Here is a 27,891-nt window from a genome sequence, read left to right on the forward strand (position 1 = left end):
ATGAACTTAACACCTAATTAATTTTGGGGGGGGGGGATTTTAATTACTTTTATCAACCAGTACACATCCAATTAAAAAAATATATTTATGTGTCGAAGCAAGGTGAGTGCTCAAAAGGTCTCCGTGACGATCGTTACTTTGGTAACTGTTGCCTATATACAACTCTCTAACCTTGCTGGTCTGTTTGAATCAGCAGTTAAAAATTGGAGAAAAATTATGCTGACCCTCTTGATCAGATAAGGTAGTTTCCAAGATTTAAGATTATTCAACAATGTACATATTCAAATCAATTTTCCATCAATGGTCAGCCACAATAGAAATGCAACAGGAAGTTAACTATCTGCCTTAGACACAGGAAGTTTAGAGGGTTCAGAATTTAATGTCATGTTTGATAGCTAAAGTGTGTGGCATTTACCATGCATGCTGTGGCAATTCTTTAGAAATTTTTTACACTATGGTTCCTGTCAGTTAAAAATAGAAAAATACTTGAAGAATGCAGCTATTTTTGGTCTGCTGTGAAGTACAAACTCTACTCGTACACATGGTCTTAACTTTAGAATGTGCCGAGCAAATTAATTTACAGCAAAAATTTTCAAAAGGAGTGGTCATGCGCTACATGGTATAATAATGTCCTGCTGCCACACACTGGGGATAGTTGTGATTTGTTTTTGTTGTTAGGCGTTAATGAATTGAAATCTCTTCTTTCCTACCCATCTGTATTTCCTTCATTGTCCTGCTCCGAATATAATCCCCAACTGAACAGAGGAAACTGCGCTGGGATATGTGAGGAGAATTTGCATACTTCATTCATTTTCCTAGCTGTTTCTGCATTTCAAGCCTGTGTGTGGCTATTTTAGAATGAAAAAGCTAATTGCTTACAACTGCTTACAATGGTTTACTATAATTTGCTGTTAGTGCAGTCGCCCAGCAATTAGAATGTTTCAAAATGAAGCTTAATTTAATTGATGTAACTAATTCCTTACTTCTTGAAAATTTCAACAATATCCTTTCTTATATTGTGAATTTCCTGGCTGATTTATAGAGAAAGGAATTCTTGTTTTAGTAATTATTTCCTGCTTGAACTGCTCTTTACTTGATATGAACTGATGCAATTAATAACCAAATTGGATTTGGCTTGAGATTTGACCACACCTGGCACATGCATTTATCAGCCCATATCATGACTAAATGCACAACTTAATCTGAGTTTTAATAGTGGCTCTGTCTGTTTATTTCTGCTGCACCTTCAAAAAACATCTACAGCGATTAATACTAAAACTGTTTTCATATTGCACTAAGACCTATGCTCATGATGTGGACCTAAAAGCAACTGGGAAAACCCTTAACACCAACCCCAGAAATGAATATTCTACTCCAGCGTGACATTTCCATTTATTTATCCCAGTGGGAAGAGAATAATGCCAAAATATATTGAGAAGTTTTTTTTTAAATTGCAGAAAAAACAGCACAGGAGGCCATTCATTCCACCATGTTAGTAGAATGAGTTACACAAATCCAATTTCCCTCTTTCCCTGTATCCCTTTATATTCTCCCTTTTCAAATACTTACCCAGTTCCATTTTAAATGATGTTCTAGCCTCAATACCACATGTACTAAGCATTTCATGTCCTAATAACTATATGTGAAAACACTTCTTCTAACAATGAAAAGCCTCACGGTATGCCCCCTTGTTACTAATTCACCGAGCGACACAAACAATCTTTCACTGTTTACCTTCTCGAACCTTCACCTTTTCTGCTCTAATATTTTTTGAGAGTTTTTCGAACACAATAATGACAGTTCACTGACTTTAGATCCTTCATTGTGCATTGTCAGTGTTTGACTACACCACAACCATGTGTGTTAATTGAGTACAAATAATATCTTTTAAACAGAGAAATGGAGAGCTTGTGGAATCTGAAGATTTTTGTCATTCCTGTTTTTCATTAAAGCACTAAACCAATATTAGCCTATCCACCGGTGCACCTGAATCAGGTTATGCATGTGTTCAATTGTAACTAAAGTTATTAATAATTTATTATTGCAGTTTAGCTAGCTGGAATGAAACACCGCAGTTAAGGAAAAAAAATATGTAACTTCAAATGGAAAAATTGCAGAGGAATCCGTTAGCGTATTTCAGCCTTGTTTTGCACGTGAAACATTAAGGTCATCTGCCCTGCACGTATTAACATGATTAACTGAAAATATATCACTATAGTATAGCTAGCTGTGGATATTCTAAATATAAATGGTGGATTTTTTTAGTGGGAGTGGAATGCTTACAGAAAGTGCTTGTTATGGTGTGTGGCCTTTCCTCTATTTTAATATCATATTTGAAAATGAGAGTTCCCTATTTTTGGAATTTAGACTAGACGGAGCTGCTCTGAATGCAATACTATTTCTCTAACGATGAATGTTCAGACTGATGATCTAGGTATGAAGCGATTCTGCTGGAGGTTGTAAATGTATATTACCATTTGCAGTCTAAGGATAACAAAAATAGTTCTCAATTAATATAACTAATCAAAATTATAATGCAACCATTTGTTTGTTCATACTGTTTTAAAATAATACATCATTCTCTCATCCCTTCCCCCCCCCCCCCCCCCACTTTAACACATGTAAAGCAGAGTCTCTAGATTTTAAACTGCATTAATACTGTGTAGGCGGGCTATAATGTAACCACAAGGACAAAACATACCAACCTAAAAAAAAAAGTCTCGTCTTAACTTGCCCTTGTGTTTTCAAGAAAAGATTGTTATTGTGAACCACTTAAACTTCAACTTGTTAAGGTTTCAGTAAACATAAGTAACAAACTGTTCACAAGTCTCATTAAAGACCTGCAAAGTACTTAAAGGAGTCCCTAATCCCATAGTGCAGCTGGAGCACCTGAGCAGCGATGCAGTCAATCAGGACCAAGATATGAAAAGAGAACTCCATTGTTTAGAAACAAAATGCCCCTAGGTAATCCTAGCTTTCTACAATAGCCACCCAGCCTATCTTTATCATTGTACCTAAAAAGGCTAATTTTGGGTGCCAGCCTGCCCCCTCCCTCTTGCTGCTGACACAGAAATGCTGCCCTGACTTTGATGCATTAGAAACATAGAAAATAGGTGCAGGAGTAGGCCATTCAGCCCTTCGAGCCTGCACCACCATTCAATAAGATCATGGCTGATCATTCCCTCAGTACTCCTTTCCTGCTTTTTCTCTATACCCCTTGATCCCTTTAGCAGTAAGGGCCATATCTAACTCCCTCTTGACTATATCCAATAAACTGGCATCAACAATTCTCTGCGGCAGGGAATTCCACAGGTTAACAATTCTCTGAGTGAAGAAGTTTCTCCTCATCTCAGTCCTAAATGGCCTACCCCTTACCCTAATTCCCAGCACCCTTCACTTTACACCATCAAATGATGTTAATGAGCTGACTTTGAGGCAGGACATTAAGACGGATTGCAAAAGTTTCTATAAATATGTAAAGAGAAAAAGGTTAGTAAAGACAAACGTAGGTCCCCTGCAGTCAGAATCAGGGGAAGTCATAACGGGGAACAAAGAAATGGCGGACCAATTGAACAAGTACTTTGGTTCGGTATTTACTGAGGAGGACACAAACAACCTTCCGGTTATAAAAGGGGTCGGGGGGTCTAGTAAGGAGGAGGAACTGAGGGAAATCCTTATTAGCCGGGAAATTGTGTTGGGGAAATTGATGGGATTGAAGGCCGATAAATCCCCAGGGCCTGATGGACTGCATCCCAGAGTACTTAAGGAGGTGGCCTTGGAAATAGTGGATGCGTTGACAGTCATTTTCCAACATTCCATTGACTCTGGATCAGTTCCTATAGAGTGGAGGGTAGCCAATATAACCCCACTTTTTAAAAAAGGAGGGAGAGAGAAAACAGGGAATTATAGACCGGTCAGCCTGACATCGGTAGTGGGTAAAATGATGGAATCAATTATTAAGGATGTCATAGCAGTGCATTTGGAAAGAGGTGACATGATAGGTCCAAGTCAGCATGGATTTGTGAAAGGGAAATCATGCTTGACAAATCTTCTGGAATTTTTTGAGGATGTTTCCAGTAGAGTGGACAAGTTGATGTGGTATATTTGGACTTTCAGAAGGTGTTCGACAAGGTCCCACACAAGAGATTGATGTGCAAAGTTAGAGCACATGGGATTGGGGGTAGTGTGCTGACATGGATTGAGAACTGGTTGTCAGACAGGAAGCAAAGAGTAGGAGTAAATGGGTACTTTTCAGAATGGCAGGCAGTGACTAATGGGGTACCGCAAGGTTCTGTGCTGGGGCCCCAGCTGTTTACACTGTACATTAATGATTTAGATGAGGGGATTAAATGTAGTATCTCCAAATTTGCGGATGACACTAAGTTGGGTGGCAGTGTGAGCTGTGAGGAGGATGCTGTGAGGCTGCAGAGCGACTTGGATAGGTTAGGTGAGTGGGCAAATGCATGGCAGATGAAGTATAATGTGGATAAATGTGAGGTTATCCACTTTGGTGGTAAAAACAGAGAGACAGACTATTATCTGAATGGTGACAGATTAGGAAAAGGGGAGGTGCAAAGAGACCTGGGTGTCATGGTACATCAGTCATTGAAGGTTGGCATGCAGGTGCAGCAGGCGGTTAAGAAAGCAAATGGCATGTTGGCCTTCATAGCAAGGGGATTTGAGTACAGGGGCAGGGAGGTGTTGCTACAGTTGTACAGGGCATTGGTGAGGCCACACCTGGAGTATTGTGTACAGTTTTGGTCTCCTAACTTGAGGAAGGACAATCTTGCTTTTGAGGGAGTGCAGCGAAGGTTCACCAGACTGATTCCCGGGATGGCGGGACTGACCTATCAAGAAAGACTGGATCAACTACCCCTCCTGCACAATGGAGTTCAGAAGAATGAGAGGGGACCTCATAGAAACATTTAAAATTCTGACGGGGTTAGACAGGTTAGATGCAGGAAGAATGTTCCCAATGTTGGGGAAGTCCAGAACCAGAGGTCACAGTCTAAGGATAAGGGGTAAGCCATTTAGGACCGAGATGCGGAGGAACTTCTTCACCCAGAGAGTGGTGAACCTGTGGAATTCTCTACCACAGAAAGTTGTTGAGGCCAATTCACTAAATATATTCAAAAAGGAGATAGATGAGGTCCTTACTTCTAGGGGGATCAAGGGGTATGGCGAGAAAGCAGGTATGGGGTACTGAAGTTGAATGTTCAGCCATGAACTCATTGAATGGCGGTGCAGGCTAGAAGGGCCGAATGGCCTACTCCTGCACCTATTTTCTATGTTTCTAGGACGGACTCTCTACTGCTGTCAATCAGCAGCGGAGCGGAGATAATGTCATGACGTGTGTGCGTCACCCCGTTCTCCCCTTCACTTAAAGGGGAGCGAAGCAGCGATTCTTTAGGTTCAGTCCACTGGCCCACCACGGAGGGTTTCGGCCGGGCATAATTGTTGGCCCAACCCTGGCAGTCAGCCAACAAAAAAAAAACATAACGGCTGCGGCAATGCACCCTCCACTTGAAGGGCCGTCGCGCTGCCAATGGCTCACAGACTGAAAGCAAGGTGCACCGACAAAAAAAGCTGTCGGCGGCACCGCGTGGCGGATGAAAGATTTTTGGAGCTATATTTCGCGGGAGGTGCAATGGAGGTGCGGGAGATTGGCGGTGCGCCCTTTGATGGCAGTCGGCAGCAGCGGGGTGGAAATGGGGACCGCCAGAAAATCCTCGAGCTGAATTTCGCTGCCAGCGGCCATTGGGCCGGAAGTCGGCAGCCGCCACTTTCTGGCGGTAAAAGGCCTTTTTGGGGAGCTGAATGTCGGCCCCCTTGTCTACTCAACCATATGGGATTTCATCACTGAACCTGACCATATTTTCAACCATTAACTAAAAGTACATTTTCTGGTGGTGATGATGGTGAGGCCTAAGACAGAGATAACTATTAAGAATGAGAACTCTATCCAATTTATTTTCCCCCTACCTCCCTAACATATGTTTGCTGAAGCCAACTACAGCTATACTCTGCTATCGCAGTTAAGATCAGCAAATTCAGCACAGACCAGTGTTCAATGGGACACTGTGGTGCATTTATTCACATCCATTGTGGGCTAGTTCAGTGCTGATTACACACATCCCTGCCCTTGGCCTCTTTGTAGCAGCTGCTCAGTTTCATGCCAATTGAGAACAAAGTGAAATTGGGATCATGATATAGAAGAGCATCCAGTGTAAACCCTAGGGTAAAGGTGAGCTACATCAGATGTCCAGAGAGAGTACAATATACCCCTCCTGCACAATGTGATGTGAGACAAGGCATTGAAACATAAACAGGATATACAAATATTCCTGAGATTTCCATTTGAGAAACACACTAAAATGTTTGTGCGGTTTCCTTATTTTGTGAATATAATTAAATGTAATAGTTTAATGGAAATCCACTAATAAAGCAGAATTGCTGCACAGGTTGACTGAACAAGTGACTGCTGCTTAGTTAGACTGGGTTTCGCCTACTGAAAATACACACGTCATTGCTGAACTCTGAAACCGTTGCCTGGCAACTGTCAATATCTCACTGAATTAAGGCTGACATTCCTGTCAGGGATTCCAGGATTCAATTAAAACATGTTCAGGTTTAATTTAATCTGCATTTTGACCATGTTTTATCAGTTCACAGTGATTTTGAGGATTTAATTAGTCAGCTAGCTTTTCTAAAGTTTTAATTGTGCCCATATTTACAAATTGATGGCAAGAAAGTTAATAGTGTTGTTTAAATGTTCAATCCATTCTAGTGTAAAAAAAAATAGGCATATAGATCTCCTGAAAGTAATTAATAATAGCCTGAAAATGACCATGCGTGATAACAAACATCGCATCAAATTTCTTTCTCCATTATTTTAACAAAGGTATTAACCCACTTAAAATAAACGGGTTCGAATAGTCCACTAAAATACTAGTGAAGAAGAATTTGACATATCTAGAGTTAAAATTTAACATAATTTATAATAATTTCCAGACTATGATATTTTGAGTTATGCATCTGTTATTTTATCATACTAAACTCATAAGGAGGCAACTAACTAGGGACATCTGATGTAGCTCCCCTTTACCCAAGAGTTTTCACTGAGTAAAATGCAAAATTATCCACTTTGGTAGGAAGAATACAAAAGTAGAATTTTTTTTTAAAAGGTGACGGTCTAGTAAATGTTTGTATGCAGAAGGATTTGGGTGTCCTTGTACACGAATCACAGTAAATTAACATGCAGGTACAGCAAAAAATTAGGAAGGCAAATGGTATGTTAGCCTTTACTGTAACGGGTTTGGATTATAAGAGTAAAGACGTCTTGCTGCAATTATATAGGGCTTTGGCAAAACCACACCTGGAGTACTGTGTGGTTTTGCCAAAGCCCTATATAATTTGATCTCTTTACCTAAGAAAGGATATACTTGCCTTAGATGAAGAGCAACAAAGGTTCTCTAGATTAATTTCTGGGATGAGAGGGTTGTCCTATGAGGAGAGATTACGTAGAATGAGCCGATATTCTCTGGAGTTTGGAAGAATGGGAAGTGATCTCATTGAAACGTATAAAATTCTTAGAGGGCTTGACAGGGTAGATGCTGAGAGGATGTTTCCCCTGGCTGGAGAGTCTAGAACTAGGGGTGATAGTCTCAGGATAAGGGGTCGGCCATTTAGGACTGAGATGAGGAGAAATATCTTCACTCAGAGGGTTATGAATCTTTGGAATTCCCTACACCAGAGGGCTGTGGATGTCATAAAAGAATAGAATCATAGAATGGTTACAGCACAGAAGGAAGTCATTCAGGCCGTCGAGCCCATGCTGGCTTTCTGCGAAAGCACTTCAGCTAGTCCCACTCCCCCGCCATTTCCTTGTAGCCCTGTCATTTTTTTTCTTTCAGATACTTATCCAATTCTCTTTAGAAACCCACGATTGAATCTGCCTCCACCACCCTTTCACGCAATCCATTCCAGATCGTAACCACTCGCTGCATAAAAAAGTTTTTCCTCAAAAGACACTCCTTAAAATCTACCTCTTTGACCACCAATCCTTTGGTCATCTGTCCTAATTGTTCCTTATGCGGCTCGGTGTCATTTTTTATCTCATAATACTCCTGTGAAGTGCCTTGGGACATTTCACTACGTAAAAGGCGCTATATAAATACAACTTGTTCGCACTTTTCTGCGTTAAAATTAATCTGCCACGTGTCCGCCCATTCCATCAGCCTGCCTATGTCCTCTTGACGTCGATCCACTTCACTGTTCACTATACTTCCAAGTTTTGTGTCATCTGCTAATTTTGAAATTATGCCCTGTACACCCAAGTCTAAATCATTAATATATATATCAATAAAAGCAGTGGTCCTAGTACCAACCCCTGGGCACACCACTGTGTACCTTCCTCCAGTTCAATAAACAACTGTTCACCACTACTCTTTGTTTCCTGTCACATCCAATTTTGTATCCATGCTGCTACTGTCCCCTTTGTTCCATGGGCTTCAACTTTGCTGGCAAGCCATTATGTGACACTTTATCAAATGCCTTTTGGAAGTCCATATACACCACATCAACCAGTCGTTGAGTATATTCAAGTTTGAGATCAATAGATTTTTGGACATTAAAGGAATCAAGGGATATGGGAATAGGGTGGAGAAGTGGAGATGAGGTAGAAGATCAGCCATGATCTTATTGAATGGCGGAGCAGGCTCGAGGGGCCACATGGACTACTCCTGCTTATGTTCTAACATTCTAACAGTCAAGTATCCTTAAGATTGCAATCCAGGTATTTAGAATTTGAGTTTTTAGCCTTAGATGTGAGTCTGCAAACTTTTGTAGAACATAAGAACATAAGAACATAAGAATTAGGAACAGGAGTAGGCCATCTAGCCCCTCGAGCCTGCTCTGCCATTCAACAAGATCATGGCTGATCTGACTGTGGACTCAGCTCCACTTACCCGCCCGCTCCCCGTAACCCTTAATTCCCTTATTGGTTAAAAATCTATCTATCTGTGATTTGAATACATTCAATGAGCTAGCCTCAACTGCTTCCTTGGGCAGAGAATTCCACAGATTCACAACCCTCTGGGAGAAGAAATTCCTTCTCAACTCGGTTTTAAATTGGCTCCCCCCGTATTTTGAGGCTGTGCCTCCTAGTTCTAGTCTCCCCATCAGTGGAAACAACCTCTCTGCCTGTATCTTGTCTATCCCGTTCATTATTTTAAATGTGTCTATAAGATCACCCCTCATCCTTCTGAACTCCAACGAGTAAAGACCCAGTCTACTCAATCTATCATCATAAGGTAACCCCCTCATCTCCGGAATCAGCCTAGTGAATCGTCTGTACCCCCTCCAAAGCTAGTATATCCTTCCTTAAGAAAGGTGACCAAAACTGCACTCAGTACTCCAGATGCGGTCTCACCAATACCCTATACAGTTGCAGCAGAACCTCCCTGCTTTTGTACTCCATCCCTCTCGCAATGAAGGCAAACATTCCATTCGCCTTCCTGATTACCTGCTGCACCTGCAAACTAACTTTTTGGGATTCATGCACAAGGACCCCCAGGCCCCTCTGCACCACAGCATGTAGTAATTTCTGCCCATTCAAATAATATTCCCTTTTACTGTTTTTTTTTTCCAAGGTGGATGACCTCACATTTTCCAACATTGTATTCCATCTGCCAAACCTTAGCCCATTCGCTTAACTTATCTAAATCTCTTTGCAGCCTCTCTGTGTCCTCTACACAACCCGCTTTCCCACTAATCTTTGTGTCATCTGCAAATTTTGTTACACTACACTCTGTCCCCTCTTCCAGGTCATCTGTGTATATTGTAAACAGTTGTGGTCCCAGCACTGATCCCTGTGGCACACCACTAACCACCGATTTCCAACCCGAAAAGGACCCATTTATCCCGACTCTCTGCTTTCTGTTAGCTAGCCAATTCTCTATCCATGCTAATACATTTCCTCTGACTCCGCATACCTTTATCTTCTGCAGTAACCTTTTGTGTGGCACCTTATCAAATGCCTTTTGGAAATCTAAATAGTAAACTCATCATCTGTTATTTTGAAAGGTTAAGATAGCTTCAGCTATTTAATACAACTCTGATCAAAAAAAAATCAGCGTCTATTAATGACGATGTCAAAAAACATGAAAAACACAACTCCGCTATTACGTAACTGTCTTCCCAATTTAGTACCCCCAGCCACCCTGCCTGACTGTTATTACTTTGATTTCACATCAAATGAAAAGAAAGATAAATAATATTTAAATGAACCACAAGTGCAAGAGAACAGGAAGAGGTTTGAGACTTGAGCACAATGGTAATAGCAAAATAGAATGGTGAATCACACTGGCCCATTCTCGTGCATCTCTGAGGCTAGTAATGGAATGCCATAGGAGCAGACAATATCGTTTGTGGGGTTGGTACATAGTGGAAAGGGACATAAAGAAATGAAGGGAAATATAAAATGCCTCCCACAACCACCTTACAAAGGCCAAAGTGAAGGAAGCAGTTATCGCAGACTGTGACCTTAGACTGAAACCTGCTGCATTTATTAATTCTTCGAGGGCAGCAGGAAAATAAACACTCAAAAGTTCCGTTTCTTACAATATTTAAGCAAACTGTTCCTCAAAGGCCCTGGGGAGTTTGCCAGCGACATTGGCACCTAAATGGCTAAGTCAGCACAGTAAGGGCTACTGATGCAGAGCATTTTACAGAAATTTAGTTGATGCTGATGTTCAGTGGTGAGGTCAGCGTTTTGGACCATTTACCAATAGTTTTACTTGAAAGCAAGAGGAGCAATAACATTGAGGCACTTAGCTTCATGTCTCCCAGAAGAGGACTAAGACACACATGTTAAATCCCTTCTTCTCACCCATTAACTTTAATGCTTTAAAACCTGTCTGAAGAGTGATACTGACTAAATTGTTTTAGCAAATGACAATAAAGCTGTTAAAGGCATGAGGGGGTAATTTTAACTTTGGGCGATGGTGTAAAATGGGCCACCTGTTATACATCTCTCCCAATATTCATTTCCACAATGGAATCAGGAAAGATGTATACGAGGCGGCCGCTCTGATATCGCTGGTTTTACACTTACCGCCATGAGTTCAAATTACCCCCCAACATGTTTAAATTCTGCTGCTATGCATTTAGTGATTGGGCTAAAGTATACAATAGCTGATTGGGAAATTCTGTTTGCTTTTTAGTTATGCAAATATCTTTGGATGTTCTTAATCTAAATTTGTCCCAATTGTATTTGTTTTAAATAACGATGTAACATTTCTTTCACTCAAAAGTCACAAACTGATCTAAGTAAATATTCCTGCTGCTTTCTGGCTATTTGCATATTCTGAAAAGCAAACTTAAGTGTTTAATATCTGAAAGCTTTGATATTTGTCTAGAATTGATGTTCATAACATATTTTTCCCTGCTGTATTACACCAGGGCAACTTTGGCATCTGCCCACCAAGCACAGCCATTGCCAGAGACCCTGAGTGTGCTGAAGAGCACTCCGCAGGTACAAGGGATGCACACGTTCATTAGGTACTGTATCCATTCAGCTATCTTGATGCATTGTCTAGAACTCCCAAATTCCCTGTCTCTCTACATCTCTCTCCACCTTTAGAAGCACCTGTAAACCCATCTCTTCACCCAAGCCTATGGTCATTCTAATGTATTTGCTTCATGGGTTCTTGCTTAAGAATTCAGAGCAACACATTGCTATTAAGAACTAGTCAGTTTATTAATAAAGGTTTAACAATCAAGCTACACATTACCAGTTCATCCACTAGGCTCACAACTGCAGTCCTATCATGGATGACATAGATCCAACTGACTGGGGTTTTATTGAGTCTTGTGACTGGATAAGCCACTCACAATGCAACTGCTCTACAAGCCTGTGAGCATACTCACGGGTGCATACATTACAGTCACCTCTTAATTCCATCACAAAGTGACAGCATTCATTCTGCTGTTCCTCTCTCAATACTTTGGGAAATGTTTCTATGCTAAAGATGCTATAAATGCAAGTTGTAGCTGTAGTAGTATAGGACTTTACATACAAAGGAGCCCATTCAGTCCATCCTAAGCACTTCCCAATGAGTCCAATTCCCTTTCCCTTTCCTTGTAACTTTTTAAAACATTTCCATTCCCCTTTTAAGAACTATGATGTAATATTACAAGAAAATAAAGTCCCTTATTTTATGAAGTTTTCTGAATTTTAAATAAGATGGTAAAATAAAACTACAGCTCCGTATTTTTCCAGGTCCTGAGGACAGTCCACTGATTTGGAAAATAATTGGTTTGGGAGATTACTCTGTACCTCAGTGTATTACTTTGTTAGCACTTCCATTCATTGACATACCTTTTAGGCCACCTAAAGTGTACAAATTAACTATCAACTTGGTTTAATGTCCACCTCAAATAAGGAGTGAGCCACTAATGCTGAAAACTTAAATAAGGTGCCATAGCTGACCTTGAAAATTTGAATAAAGCTATAGTTACTGATGCTGAAAAACTGCAAACAAAATATTTTTCAATGTGCCCTCAGCTGGTCTGTACTTTACTTTCATTGTGCTGGGCATTGTCTGTCAAAGCGTCTTCAGAATTAATTTGTTGTTTTGTCTGTATGGTTCTAAAGATGTACATTATTTTAACCGTTGAAACAGATTTGATGCAGAGTACATGCCATATTACAAATGATAATACTTCACAAGATACTTATGAATCAGAAAGGCTATTTGACCCATCATAATTTGTCCATTCAACTCCCCCTCTTTGTAATTGTTTCTTAAATGATTCTAGGATTTTCACCACTACCACATTGGCTGAAAGTTCATTTAAAGTGAACTTCCTACTATAAGTAACAAAATTACCTTTTTCTAATTTGAATCGGTGTCCCTTGTCCTACTCCATCAGTTTAATTTAAAGTAATATTCCAGATTAGCTCTTTCCATACCATTTACAATGTTGTATACTTGTGCAAGATCACCTCTCAGATACGTCCTTCCAGACTGAAAAGCCTCTCAGTCTTTCTTCACAACTTATACCCCTAATACTGGGGATCAGCCTCATGGCTCTTCTCTTGTACACCCTCTAGCAGTTAAATGTCTTGTTTGTGGTGACTAGAACGGGACATAGGACTCGATGTGCTGTCTTGACAGTTGCTGTATTGCAGTTTGTTCATGACTTCCCCTGACTTGTATTCTACTGTATTAGCATTGTAAGTCAACATTCAGTTGGCCTTGTTGATTATTGCGCTTAATTGGTTGGCTATGTTGATCATCCCCTATGTCTCTTTCAACTTACTCCATAGTTGTTTCAACACCTTCCTTGGAGGAAATATGTTGCCCAATTTACCTTCCCACATTTCAGTATTTTGCATCAAATCTGTTTCAACAGTTAAAATAATGTACATCTCTATAACGATACAGACAAAACAATTAATTAATTCTGAAGCTGTTTTGACAGACAATGCCCAGCATAATAAATTTCATCTACCATTGTTTGATTTACTCACATATTTTGTTTAACTCATTCTTTAATTTCTGAGCTGTCTCCTTTGAGCTTAATTAACAGCCTTTCATGTAGAACTTTATCTAAGAAATTCTAAGTACACAGTGGTATTTATCACAGACCACCTCCTCAACCATCAAAGGAGGTTGGCCAGGCAAAATCTTCCCCTTTGAAAGCCACATTGATTACTGTTTGTTGTTGTACAGATAATCCTTAATTTTACTCTTGATGATTGATTTCATTATGTTGGACATTACTGAAGTAAGACTAATAGGTTTATGGTTGCTGGTGTCTGTTTTTTCACCCTTTTTGAATATGGGAACCCCATTAGCCTGTTTACAAGTTACAGATACTTTCCCATTTTCCATTGATTCCCTTGTAATGATTATCAATGTCTCCTAAATTTCCTCTGAAGCCTCTCAGCATGCTGGGATTTACTATGATAATGATGTGAATTTGGAGTGAAAGTTCTACGATAGAGCAGCCGATTCACAATTTGATTTGCTGCTCGGTCTCCATTGAGACTACCTCAAGTAGATAGTCTTGTAAACAACAGGAGCTGATTCAGAGCCACAGAAACCAACATGCATCATGTCAGGATATGCACCGTGAAACCAGTCTGTTTTCTGACATATTGGTGACAAGGAGTAGGTTTCGTTGTATGCAATTGATGCCACAGACTTGCTGATTCAGTGTCCTCTGAAACTCAGAGCACCACTCAACAGATACAAATGCACAAAGCAACGCATCATGCATACGTGCCTGTGGTTGTAGAGTGGTCCTCTGACCTCGGAAAGAAACCAGAATACCATAGGCTATAAGCCATTATAAACCTGCTGTTCTGAATTAGGGGTTGCTGTTTAATACACTTCAGTAATGCCTGCACCCTTAATATGATAAAATTACGAGTCAAATTATTTTTTTAATTGCCAATGTGAGAAATCTGAATCAAAAATGGAAAATGCCGGAAATGCAAAGAAGATTTGTCAGGATCTGTAAAAAGACAGGATAACATTTTGCATGGATAGCTTTTTCCTCTTTCAGGACTAGTGGGCTTGTAGTGTGGCCAGCATTTACTGTTTGCAATTAAAACCAGAAGCTTTGTTTCCAATTCCCCGATTTTGTTGCCTTTTTGCTGGTATTGGTCTTTCCCATACCTTTTCACCATATTAACTACCTGCGTATTCTTTTTTGTTTCTTTTAAGATCTTTTCATTGCCTCTTTTATGTCATCTAACTTTTTCCGTTTTTCTGTGCAGTAATTTGCATGTCATTCAACTTCCTCTTTATGATTGATGTGTCTGTTGTTTCTTTCCCCCCTCCCTCCTTTTATTTCAAACCTTACTGAAATGCTTGCTTATGTTTCAATCTTCAGTTCTGATGAGCCTGTCTTTCCCCTTTCCAGTGATGTTAGTTTAGTAGTTTATGGATACCATCAAAATCCTGAGTCTAAACTACACCCATGCAACTCACCGCCAACTAGCTGTTACTTTCACAATATATGAAATAGTTTCCTTAGGACAAAAAGTAGTGTGTAAGAAGCAAAAGGATAATAAAGTATTAGTAATATTGGACCTGAAGGGAACAGAGACATCACAAGCCAGTCGTTAGGGCATTTTGGTGATTTTTTTTTTTTTACAGTGGATCACTGGTAAATGCTCAGATCTGCCAGTGTTATGCAAAATTGCCTCTTTTTTTACTTAAGTTGCATCTCAATAATAAAGTTATTTTTGGAACAGCTATGCATGTTTTTAAATGCAGTATCAGAGAGGTGATGATGTCTTTTCCTTTTCAGAAATAAAGACACTAGTCGAGATGAATTTATATTCTATTCAAAGAGGCTGATGAGACTGTTGATAGAGCACGCACTTTCATTGTTGCCTTTCCGGGTATGTATAGATGTAACATTATATGCTTTTCATTGAATGTTACTGCACAGAAGTGGGCCGTTTGTTCCAGGATCCATTTTTTCTCTCCGCTTGAGCTGAATCAAATCTCACTCTACTACCAGCTCCCCGTAACCTTTAGTGCTCTACTTTTTCAAGCATCTAACTCACTATACATTTAAGATGACTATATTTTCAATAGTAACAGCATGAATTTCAATGGCACTCTTCACATGACATTTCCAAGTGCATTACATTAAGGGGAAACAAAACATTAGATGTTGAGCATGAGGGAAATGGGAAAATGTGCAGGGAACCAAAGGCAAGCAGGTTTTGAAAAGCATAGAGGAAGGAAACTGGCAGAAAGTTCCAACGGGAAGGAGTGTAGTGGCCAAAGATGCATAGAAGGGTCTGGAGGACAAGGAGAAACCTGGTGTTAGAGGAATGGAGGAGGCATGTGGTAACATAAGACAGAGGGAGATCACTAAGATAGGGTGGTGTGAGGCTATGAAGTAGTTTGAAAATGAGGATGAACTTGGAAGTTCACTCATTTAGAGTATTGAAATGGTTGGGAAGTATGAGACCAAAGGCCAAAGGCTTCTCTGTTCTGTGCTCCACAGGCCCCTGCAAGTTACAACATTGAGTTCTTGTACCCCTCTCTGCTGCCTTTAAATATTTTGCACTTTCTATAGCTAATGCCTTTAAGCCTGACTAGAACATAAGAAATAAGCGCAGGAGTAGGCCATTTGGCCCCTAGAGCCTGCTTTGCCATTCAATAAGATCATGGCTGATCTTCTACCTCAACACTTTCCTGCTCTATTCCCATATCCCTTGATTCCCTTAATATCCAAACATCTATCGATCTCTGTCTTGAATATACTCAACGACTCAACCTCCACAGCTCTCCGGGGTAGAGAATTCGAAAGATTCACTACTGCCTGAGTGAAGCAATTTTTCCTCATCTCAGTCCTCAATGGCCGACCCATTATGCTGAGACTGTGAGCCCTGGTTCTAGACTCCCCAGCCAGTGGAAACATCCTCACTGCATCTACCCTGTCAAGCCCTGTAAGAATTTTATAGAATATCACCATTTATGAAATGAGGGTTGATTTAATAAAAATATTTTAATGCAAATTTTTGAATATTTTTAAACACATTTGCAGTTGTCAGTTTAAGGGATGTGGAGACAGCACAGCACAAACATGATAAGATTAATGTTCAATTCAGTCACAACTTGATAAGATGACTCAGTTATTTTTGCAAGTAATATATTTTATTATGAAATAAATATAATTTTATCAACCCTTGTGAGATCATTAACCGTGTTTTTATACAGATCAGTGTGCAATAGCTTGGTAATTGTTGGTATATATATTTTTAATATTCTAATTAAACATTGGGCAGATTTTGCTGTAGCAGGGCATCTAACGGCGTCTGACGTGAATTAGACTTGCCCCTGTATCCATCAGCTCAAAGAAATTTTGCCCACTAAGTTACTGAAAGTGCGAGCTGATAACAGCGCAGCGAGGTAAACAGGGTATCTGGGACCTGAGTGAACAGGGCATATAACAGAGTGTCCCCTTATCCAACGAGATTTGAGGATTGAAAATTAAACAGCGGAAGAACTCAGAAGGAGGGTGAATTAAAGGGAGCAAATTTAATGTCAAATCTGGCACAGAAAGAGAACAAAGAGGAAAAGAAGGATTTGGTTGAAAGAGAGAGAGACAAGAGACAAAGGAAAAGTAAGAAAATTTAAAATTTTACATTTTTAAAATCTCCTAAAACAATTCACAACCTGAAGGAATGAGACTCCATGCTTATAATAGTTAGTTTTCGGTGCCAGAGAGGTTGAAAAAGAAAGACTTTCAATTTTTATAGAACTTTTCACGACCACCGGACGTCCCAAAGCGTTTTACAGCCAATGACGTACTTATTGAAGTGTAGTCGCTGTGGTAATGTAGGAAATGTCATAATGATCAGATAATCTACATAAGAACATAAGAAATAGGAGCAGGAGTAGACCATTTGGCCCCTCGAGGCTGCTCCGCCATTCAATAAGATCATGGTTGATCTTCTACCTCAACTCCACTTTCCTGCACTGTCCCCTTATCCCTTGATTTGCTTAATATCCAAAAATCTATCCATCTCTGTCTTGAGGCTCAACGACTGAGCCCCCACAGCCCTCCGGGGTAGAGAATTCCAAAGATTCACCACCCTCTGTTAAACATTTCTCCTCATCTCAGTCCTAAATGGCCATCCCCTTATTCTGAGACTGTGACCCCTGCTTCTAGACACTCCAGCCAGAGGAAACATCCTCCCTACATCTATCCTGTCAAGCCCAGTAAGAATTTTGTATGTTTTAATGAGATCACCCTCTCATTCTTCTAGAGAATATAGGCCTAGTCTACTCAATCTCTCATCACAGGACAATCCCCTCATCCCAGGAATCAGTCTAGTGAACCTTCGTTGCACTCCCTATATGACAAGTATATCATTCTGTTTTAGTGATGTTGGTTGAGGGATCATCGTAGGCAGTCCCTCGAAATGAGGATGACTTGCTTCCACGCCAAAAAGGGATGAGTTCACAGGTGTTTCAATGAAGAACCTAATATTCCGGATCCTGACCTAGATGTTGAAGGGTGGAAGATGCCTGTGCGTGGATATTTTTAACGTGTGGTGGCTGTTGCACATCAGCCACCACACGGGCTTGACAGAGCTAGGTCTTGGTCCGGTGGCAAGGGTTACCCAGGACGACTGGAGACCTGCTCTGCTGCACGGACCTTCTGCGCACACATATCGCAGTGTGGGCTGGCCCGTGCTACCCTTGGGCCCTCGCCTCTTCTGGCCCGAACTCACGCCTCTCCTGGGCCCCAATCATGTCCTTCTACATTCTCTCACCACTCCTTCGCCCCGACCTTGCCTCTCCTGCTATCTCTGCCCACGCTCCAATCACCGACCTGGACCTTGATGACATTCTGCTTTGCTGCCGTCTCCCTCCTGCACCCAGCTCGCGCTGTACCTTGCCGTGGTACACCGCCACGCTGCCCGTGGCCGCCGCTCGCCGCTCCTTTTATGGCCCCGACCCGCCGCTGATGCTCTCTCGCAGGTCGGGGCTGCCACGCTGTCCAGGGGCCGCCGCAACCACATGGCCCCGACCATCAGCGGCAGGACACCAGCAATAGCTCCCCTGCTCTTCTTCGAAATAGTGCCAAGGGATCTTTAAGGTCCACCTGGGAGAGCAGATGGGGCCTCGGTTTAACGTCTCATCCGAAAGATGGCACCGCCGTCAGTGCAGCACTGCACTGGAGTGTCCGCCTAGATTTTTGTGCTCAAGTCTCTGGAGTGGGATTTGAACCCACAACCTTCTAACTCAGAGATGAAGATGCTACCAACTGGGCCATAGCTGACGCTGATTGGTAGTAATTAATGTTTATCACGTTAAAAGAGTAATTACACTTGTAATTACCAGCTCTAACTATCTGCAGCAGATTTAGTTATTAATCTACTGGCAAATACAGTAACTGCACGACTTTTGGTGGCGAGACAGACAGCAAAATAACATTTTCGCGAAGCTAATAATGGAGCGGCGCAACTCGGACAGCAACTTTTGGCTATCTGAGTTTAACCGCCCTTCTGCCCCTCATCTGAAGTTGCTGGACCATTTACACATAAATAACGGCAAGTGCCATTAGCCTCACGATTATTTTGACAGCAAAGTCTGGCCCATTAAGATCCAAATATAACTGGGCAGCATGATGGGGCAGCATATTGGAGAAGTGGCATTGTGTTCCATAGGAAAGTGGGATATCTTCCCGAACAACACACATGAAAAATCTACTGACAAATTTATTTGCCAAAGAAGCATTATATGCACATGGACAAATACACTGATTGAAAGTTCTTCAACTCACCTCACTCCAAATTTTGTATTAGAATTAACACAATGTCAGTGTTATGTCAGACCAATTATTAAAGAAGGCCTCTACCAAGATGGTGACAGCCGGTATACCACTGCCATTTTCAGGCTACTACCACTCCATTTACATCAGATTTCTACAGTTAAAATCAGCCATCTGGTTTCCGTATTAAGTCTTAAATGGCCTCCCTTCAAACACTGGCAGAGATCAAAACAGTTTATAAACACCAAAGCACTAGATGTCTCCTGAATGACCAGACGTTGCTAATGAATGGACTATTGTTTGGGATCTGTGCAAAACAATTGTCCATCCTGCATTTGAGTCATCTGCCAACCCAGTATAGGGATGCCTTGGGGGACTTCTGCCAGTCAGGTAAGCTCCTGCCCAAAGTACATATTAAAGCAGCTTGTAAGGGTCCTATTCATGGGAAAAAACCGCCACAGAATTCAAACATGATACCGATCCTGCTCCTCTTACTTAACCACCTGAATGGAAGTTCAGCATAAATACTTCCTTATCCCCAAAAGTAATCAAGCAAAACTCTGGAATATACATCCACTGTCATTGTTCAACTTTGACCAACTGCCCCCACACACCCACATTCCCAGAACAATTTATGTCTTTGGGGGGGGGGAAGGTTTAAAAACTTTTAAGAAGTGCATATAGATTTTATGACCTTTGAATAATAGTGTGTTAGTGTAATGAAAGTTAGCTGATATAATCGGTGTACACATCCTACCTAATGAGAATCCTGTTGCCTGGTGTTTTGTGGCAGACATGTACAGTCCAGACACTGCAGGGAGAGGACTATGAAGGGAGAAGATTTGATGGCACGAGAGTAAGTATGATATAACAGCATATTGTTGTGAAATATCATTTGGCACACAGTGCCATTTTACCATCCAGCTGGAAACAGTGCTAATCTTAAATCATTGTTCCCCGTGTCTTAATAAATGAAATTTTACTGTGTAGAAGTCTCATGTGAATGCAGAGTAAACATTGTCTGTGTCTTAATTATCCTAATAATATCACTTTGTACAAGATAAAGTGTTAGAATAGACAGATGTGATATATGTGAATGGTTGATCATTGAGCGATGTGAGATAAATGACATTTTGGTGGTGGCACTTTGATACAGTTTGAGTGCACTGTAACTATATCAGTGCATGCGCCTATCAGCAAATAGATGGAAATGTAGTTTCCAAATTCAGCAGGAAATTAATAGCTGTTCTATTTTAAATTGGATAAATAGAAGAGAAGGAAGGTATTATAGCCGATAGTTCTGGGAGGCTAAAGGATTTATCAGAGACTGAAAGTCATTCTGGTAAATTGACTGTGAGTGGAAGAGGCTAATTAACCTGTCTTTCAATAACAGTTGTGCAAATATGAATATCTCCCACTTATTAATTATGTGTCCAGTGATTGGAGTTTAATAATGAGTTAGTTGGCATGTCACCAAGAGGTTATCATTTTTAATCTTGTTCAGATCCAAGTAACCGCAAAGGAAATGGTGGTTTTAATAATGAATTTAACCCTTTGTTATGGATGAGTTTACACATTGGGGAATTATTTGGCTGCAGAAGTTGACAAGTATACATATTAGCAGCAACCCCTCTGGGTCGAATGTATTGCTTAAGTAAAAACAGAAAATGCTGGCAATGCACAGCAGGTCAGTCAGCGGCTATAAATAGAAAAGACAGGTTGTGACATTTCTGCTGTATGTCCTTGGTCAGACTTCATCAGACATCTGATGATGAGCACACTCCCCCCTAGATACCTTGGGACCAAAATTGATCAACTCACCGCCCACTGCCGTCGACATTCCTCTGCAACATCCTCCCAGTGCCACTTTCGACGTGGCCTGGAGCGGGCAGGAGGGGAGAGCCGCCGGGAACCGCCCGCTGACGTCAGCAGACGGCCGAGTGGTGCAACTGACCTCCCGCCCGCTGAGCTCCCATATTGCTGTGGGCAGGAGTCAGTGGGACTCGGCACCAGAACGGGGATAGACCGCTGGCTGGGAGGCTGGTCTGTCCCCGACGGTAAGTATGAAGATCCTGAAAAAATGGTTAATGAACATTTTATATATTTTTTTTCCACAGCGACTTACCTGGATGGGCTCCCCTGAAGGTCTTCTGATAGTTTTTAAATTTTTTCCTGATGATTATTTTTTTCAGCTGTTCGACCCTCCCGTGGGCCCGACTCCATCCTCGGCAGCACTTGGGCGGCAAGCGCCTCTGCCGCCGAGAATGAGACCTCCCGCCCGCTGCCGCCCGGATTGGTGGTGTACGTCGTTCATTTGCCACCCGGCAACCCTCGAGGGACCTCGGTGATGAATATCCTGCCCAAAGTACCGTCCGGTACCTCAGCGGCCATCGCCGCCACTTGGAATGGCACTTGGGCAGGCGGAGGCCTTGTCCAAATTTGGCCCCTTAAAATCTATTGATTTTACAATAGCTATTACTGCCTTTGCTCGTGAATACTTCCAGGAAGCAATCATTTAGAACTTTAACTATTTTCTGCTCATCCCTAGTTTTAATCCAGTTTGCATCCTTAAGGGATCTCAGTTATGTTTTAATAGCCCTCTTGGTGACGTTGCTACTCCTGTGTTCATTTCTATTTTCTTCTCTGACTGCTTTACACTTTTGAAGGTTTTTGTATTCTTCCTAGATGTTTACCTCCCCTTTCTTTCCACGGGTTCTCTATAATTTGTTTTTCTTACTTATTTTTCTTTGTATAATCTTATTAATCCATTTAGGGCCTGAGAAAGGGTTCACCCCAGAAACGTTAAACTTCCTTTTCATTTTTTCAGATGCTGAGGGAGCTGCTGATTATTTCCAGCACTTTGTTTTTAATTCTGATTTCTTTTTATAATTCGCTTCTTAGGCAGTCCCTCGGAGTCGAGGATGACTTGCTTTCACACTAATATGAATTTTCAGGTGACTGAAGAGTCCAATGTGGGACCTACAGTCTCTGTCACAGGTGGGGCAGATGCTGGTTGAAGGGGCAGGTGGGTGGGGTGCTTGGGTTGTCGTGCATTCCTTGGCTTCCGCATGCTCCCGGCAAAGAGGCTCGAGGTGTTCGGTGCCTTCCCTGATGCTTCTCCTCCACTTTGAGGCCAGGGATTCCCAGGTGTCGGTGGGGATGTTGCACTTTTTCAAGGAGGCTTTGAGGGCATCCTTGAAGCATTTCCTCTGCCCACTTGGGGCTCGCTTGCCGTGTCGGAGCTCTGAGTAGAGCGCTTGTTTTGGGAGTCTAGTAACGGGCATGCAGATGATGTGGCCTGTCCATAGGCGCTGATCAAGCGTGGTCAATGCTTTAACGCTGGGGATGTTGGCCTGAGCGAGAACACTGATGTTGGTGCACCTATCCTGCCAATGGATTTGCAGGATCTTGCAGAGGCAATAAGAACAATATACAGTTGTCCCTACTTACAACACACAGCTCAGTTTTATGAGTGGTTTATTCAAAGCTATTTCCAGAAGGATCTGGAATCATTGATTTCTTGCTCCATGTACGGTGTTCTGAGTACACATACAGCTGGAGATCTGATTTTCGATAGGTTTCATATAGATAATGACCCATGCCACATCCGCTCAAAATGTTATTTTACCAGGTCGCTATGTATAACGTTATATTGAAGGTGCACGGTACATACTTCAGAGAGAGTTTATGAAGATAGAATGCAACACAACTTCCAACAGTGTAACCTAACAAGTGTACTATAGTTAGTATGCTTCCAAGATAGTATTGATTTTTACTAGTTCTGACAAAGGGTCATCGACCTGAAACGTTAACTCTGTTTCCCTCTCCATAAATGCTGCCCGATCTGCTGAGTATTTCCAGCATTCTCTATTTTTATTTTTATTTTTATTTTTTACTTGGCTACCATCTATAATTATCATATTTTTCACATGAATGGAAAAAAACTTTTGTTTAGATTCTCCTTTCCCATACATCAATAGGGGGAAGAAATGGAGTTGTGCCAAGAGTATGGACCTTTTCGTGCGGTTGAATATGATGGTTTCGGCCTTGCCAGTGTTTAATTGAAGATAGAAAATTGGAGAAGACAGAGCATTATCCGTGATTTAATGTTAAAAATGCAGTCTAACAGCATAGAGGTAGTTGTAGAGTTGAGGGGAAGTGGTAGAGTGGTACCGCTGGATAGCATCACCTTGCATAATAGAAACTGACCCCATACTATGGATGATGTTGTTGAATGCTGCATTTAAATTAGGAAAAGGAAGTGTTCAGGATGAGTTCTTGAGTATATCGGAGGTGACTGTGTGAGGATGGGAGTGTTGAAGATGCACGGCTGCACAGAGATAGATAGATAATGTCCTTGCATCTTATGCAAATACTGAACATTCACTGTACAAGGTACAGCAAAAAATATGTTTCTTGAATGTAAATAACTGGAAATAAGAGGTTTTCGGAGAGATGAATGAACATAACATTTTAAGCAAGTTCAAGGGGACATATATAGTGTTACAAACATAAACCCTGTATCCTTCAGTATCTGTAAGGTGTGTAATATTTTTACCTGATGTTAGTTATGTGATATATGGCTTCAGTAAATTTGCTGTATTATACCAATACATGAACCGGTCTCACAGTTAGACTAAAGCAGGATCAGGAACCATGCCCCTAGTCCTAGACTACATACAAGCAACGCTACAGCAATGTTGTATAGAAAATCGTTCATGGGCATATAACCCTACAAGATTGCTCTCTGTTCATTTTTAAAAAGGAATGGTGAGAGTTATGAGCAGCTTCTTTCTATTTGTTTTAATTGCAATTTTTATTATCCTTGAAGATAACAGGAGTATCCATTCTAAGAGCGGGGGAGACCATGGAGCCAGCCTTACGAGCAGTGTGTAAAGATGTGAGAGTTGGTAAAATCCTAATCCAGACTAACCACATTACAGGAGAGCCTGAGGTAAAAAAGCAACACTTCTACTGCTTTTTTGTGCTTTGACTATATGGAATCTAGATTACCATTAGAATTGAATAAATCCATGCTACTAAACCGCTCTGTGTATTGATTTACAGTAAACTGTTATTCTAGGCCCTCATAAAACTGTTTGCTCCCAATTTACAGCTTCATTACCTGAGACTGCCGAAGGACATCAGTGAGGATCATGTCATTTTAATGGATTGTACAGTGTCCACCGGAGCTGCAGCTTTGATGGCAATCAGGGTGCTGCTGGTAAGGTTCAACTTCAAGATGGTGTTAGATCACTTTTTGGAAGATATAAGTTGAAGTCACTTTATTATTCATCTTTCAATTCGGATTCCAGTAGCCAGGTATCTGTGAGCTGGCTCCTGGTGAAACGCTGCTAAATTTGATTCCATAATTCAGCGGCAGACCTGTAGATCCAGTTTTACTTGGAACTGCTTTAGCATCAAAAACGCTAGAAGTTGGCTCATGAATTAAAAGACCCAATTGTTATAAAAAAAATACGATTTGGGGACAATTTTCCAAGTAAACGCTTGCAGCAGGGGAGCCTTGCCCATTGGCTCGTCAAGGAAAATTACCCCTTCAATCTCCTCATTTGATCTGGTTTGAAATTTTTATGGATAAAAATATGGGACAAATTTCAACAGTTTAACCTTTTCGGTACAATGTGATTCATGTGCTATTGTGGAAAACATGGTGCTGAGAAGGTGTCTGTACGCTCAAACTTGGCTCTGTTTTATCTTGCAGAGAGTTTTTAAAGATTTAAAAGCAATTTGTTTTTGATAACTACTGACTCAACAGGCTAGCTTTACCACGCACACAGACATCAATTGTTTTCTTTGTACTATGAAGCAGGTTGGCAGAGTTGGTCACTGAAACGTATCCACAAGTAATTGTCTGGAATGTTAATGATGAAAATTATGAAAGAGATGACAAACACTTTTAATGATGTTGTCTGGATTTTTTGTATTAGAAATGTTCGCTTTGTTCAGATAAGCTAACCTTCAAACAGCGTGATTCACTACCTTAATGCATATCATGGTACTTTAAGGTGACCTTTATTTAAATTGGAGACTGAGGGGTCTCCAAGCAAACTATATAGTGGATTAAATTAATTGATCCCAGTCATTCAAACTACATCAAACTTATGCATTCACTTCCAATTGAAAATCAAAACTGTGACTGAATTGAAAACAGCTATTCTTCTGAAATAAAAACATAAAATGCTGAAAATGCAAGTGTGCCAACACCTGCACACATAAAAGACAAAGGGGACGAAATTTGGCTGTTTGGAGGCTGAGGGAGGGCGCTAACAGGTCCTCCTGAAAACTTCAGTGCTGGTTTAGCACTGCCGCTAACTCTTACCACCTGGGCCTCTAGCGCCTCGCAGATTGTGACATCATAATGTGCGCAGCGCCCCGTTACTGCCTCGGATGTGAAATTGCCTCTCGCGCCCTGCTGTATCGCCGGGCGTGAACAACGGCAGGAAGAGGAGGCATTGTCAACTCGGCTTGTCACTTGCTGAGTGTTAATTAAAGGGAATAGTTTTCAGGTAGGCCAACCTTTATTATTTGCACCAGTCTAGTGCCTGCTTAACGTTTTTGATGTTTCATTGCTGCAAGATGTTCCAGCCCTCCACTTTGTGAGAGTGTCTGGTGCTGTAATGACTGTCATGCAGGTCGCCTTGCAATGTAGAACTACCTACAAGTAGGTTGTGCATCATCATTGGTCCTTCCCTTTATGTGAAGGAAGCAGCCTCTGATGCCGTTAGCAATGTGCTCCAAATTGTTCAATGCTCTGACGCTATCACCCCGCTCTCGAACTTTAGCGCCCTAAGAGAAGTGATTAGCGCTTGGTTTAGCACTCCACTTCCCTCTTTGGAGCACTAAAGCTGAATTTACCAGCAGGAGAGAATCATTAGAGCCTGCCGCTACTTTTTCTACTTTTCAAAAGTTAACGGCCCAATTGGGGCGCTACGGAATTTCTAGCCCAAGTTAATGTTTTGAGTAGAGACCCTCGATCCGGACGAAGGGTCTCTATCTGAAATGTTAACCTGTCTTTTTTTCTCTCTTTATAGATGCGGATGATTCTGCTGAGTATTTCCAGCACTTTGTTTGATTTCAGATTTTCAGCATTTGCAGTTTTTATTTCCCTTTATGAAAGCTAACCCGTCCTGATCTGCTCTAGGTACAAGGTGGCCAATTGCTACTTTTTGTGGGGTTTTTTATACAGTAAAGGGCTCTAACTGTTGAAATTTGGAGAATTCATGATTCCAATCTTTGCTTTGCATTCCAAGCATGTGATAGAGCTGAAGCAGTAATATCTGAGATTTTGAAATTAACCTGCACTGCAAAAACAGATGGGGGCCGGGAAGAAATGTTTTATTAGTCTGATTTTTTTTAAAAACTCTACCTACATGATTTAAACAATTTTGTGGATTGTAATTTTAAAATAAGAAAGAAAAATCCTATGGAACAGGCTTACCTTGTCTAACTGATGTGCACCTGATTCTTGTCACTCTCCTGCAGGACCATGATGTGCAAGAGGATAAGATTTTTCTCATCTCCCTGCTGATGGCGGAGATGGGGGTACACTCAGTGGCATACGCCTTCCCACAAGTGAAAATTATCACCACAGCTGTCGACAAAAAAGTCAATGATTTGTTCCACATCATTCCTGGCATAGGCAAGTATTGAAACCAAAACTATGAGACTATAAACATTAAAAGGAACTGGGAAATGGGTTTCCAATCAATAATTCAAAGCATGACGGGATATATCTTCTGATCAGGAAACCTATTTAAATTAAATAGGTTGATGTCTGCCCAGAAAATAGCACTTGGAGGAATATTGTGTGAGTGCACTCAGCATTCATATCTGAACTTTGCCAATCAGAAAATATACCCCACAGGTAAAATGTGCTGAATTTTCTGTAAAACTAAAAAATATATTGCCCAGTTTCAAGAACTAAAATGCCTGTGATACATAAGTGCTACAAGTGGGAAGGTAAAGAATGGGTGAGCATGACATTTCCAGCCTCTTTCTCCCCCATAATCAAATTTACTGCACTTTCAACTCAGACTGTAGCACCTCAGGCTCCACTAGTATGTGAGGAATGCCCCATTGCCCAATTGCTCCATTGTTACAAACGCATATAACCTTATTTTTCAGGTATTCCTCTTTGTTTCCTGATGGATGTTTTTCTTTGTATTCTTTTTTTGTTTCCAATTATGTTTACAAAATTACATGTTATTGTAACTCAAATTATACTTTATTCTGGGTTAAAATGCTATGAACGAGCTGGAAAAGATGTTTTCCAGGTTTCCTAATGTGTCCTACTGGAGGCACAGCTCCGTACCGACAGGGCTAGGTTGAAAATACAGGTTGAATCGCCCTTATCTGGCACCCTCGGGACCTGGCCTGTGCCAAATAAGGAATTTTGCCGGATAAAGGGTGGTCAGCCCAAAGGGGGAGGAGGCGGCCCGAGGTCCGGGAGCGGGGGGTGGGGGGAGGTGCCCTGGGCGGGCCGGAAGTGTCGGCGGGCCAGTTGTCGGCGTGGCCCCCGGTGGGCTGTGTCGGCGGCCCCAGGTGGGCTGAGTGTTG

The 27,891-nt window shown here is 41.3% G+C and overlaps 1 protein-coding gene across 5 annotated transcripts in view; it reads left to right on the forward strand.

Moving 5' to 3' along the window:
- The window catches only part of LOC139277046 (uridine-cytidine kinase-like 1), a 168,954-nt gene that overhangs the window by 111,971 nt on the left and 29,092 nt on the right, over nt 1-27,891 (forward strand). For 4 of the 5 annotated variants that reach the window (XM_070895056.1, XM_070895054.1, XM_070895058.1 and 1 more), the window contains 7 exons: nt 764-783; nt 11,461-11,559; nt 15,325-15,418; nt 20,108-20,170; nt 24,146-24,268; nt 24,431-24,538; nt 26,818-26,974. In XM_070895056.1, coding sequence (XP_070751157.1) covers nt 764-783; nt 11,461-11,559; nt 15,325-15,418; nt 20,108-20,170; nt 24,146-24,268; nt 24,431-24,538; nt 26,818-26,974 — 664 coding nt within the window. The remainder of the gene's footprint in view (nt 1-763; nt 784-11,460; nt 11,560-15,324; nt 15,419-20,107; nt 20,171-24,145; nt 24,269-24,430; nt 24,539-26,817; nt 26,975-27,891) is intronic. The other variant, XM_070895057.1, reaches the window with a different exon arrangement.

Source organism: Pristiophorus japonicus, chromosome 12 (genome assembly GCF_044704955.1).
Source record: "Pristiophorus japonicus isolate sPriJap1 chromosome 12, sPriJap1.hap1, whole genome shotgun sequence".
Classification (NCBI taxonomy): Eukaryota; Metazoa; Chordata; class Chondrichthyes; family Pristiophoridae; genus Pristiophorus; species Pristiophorus japonicus.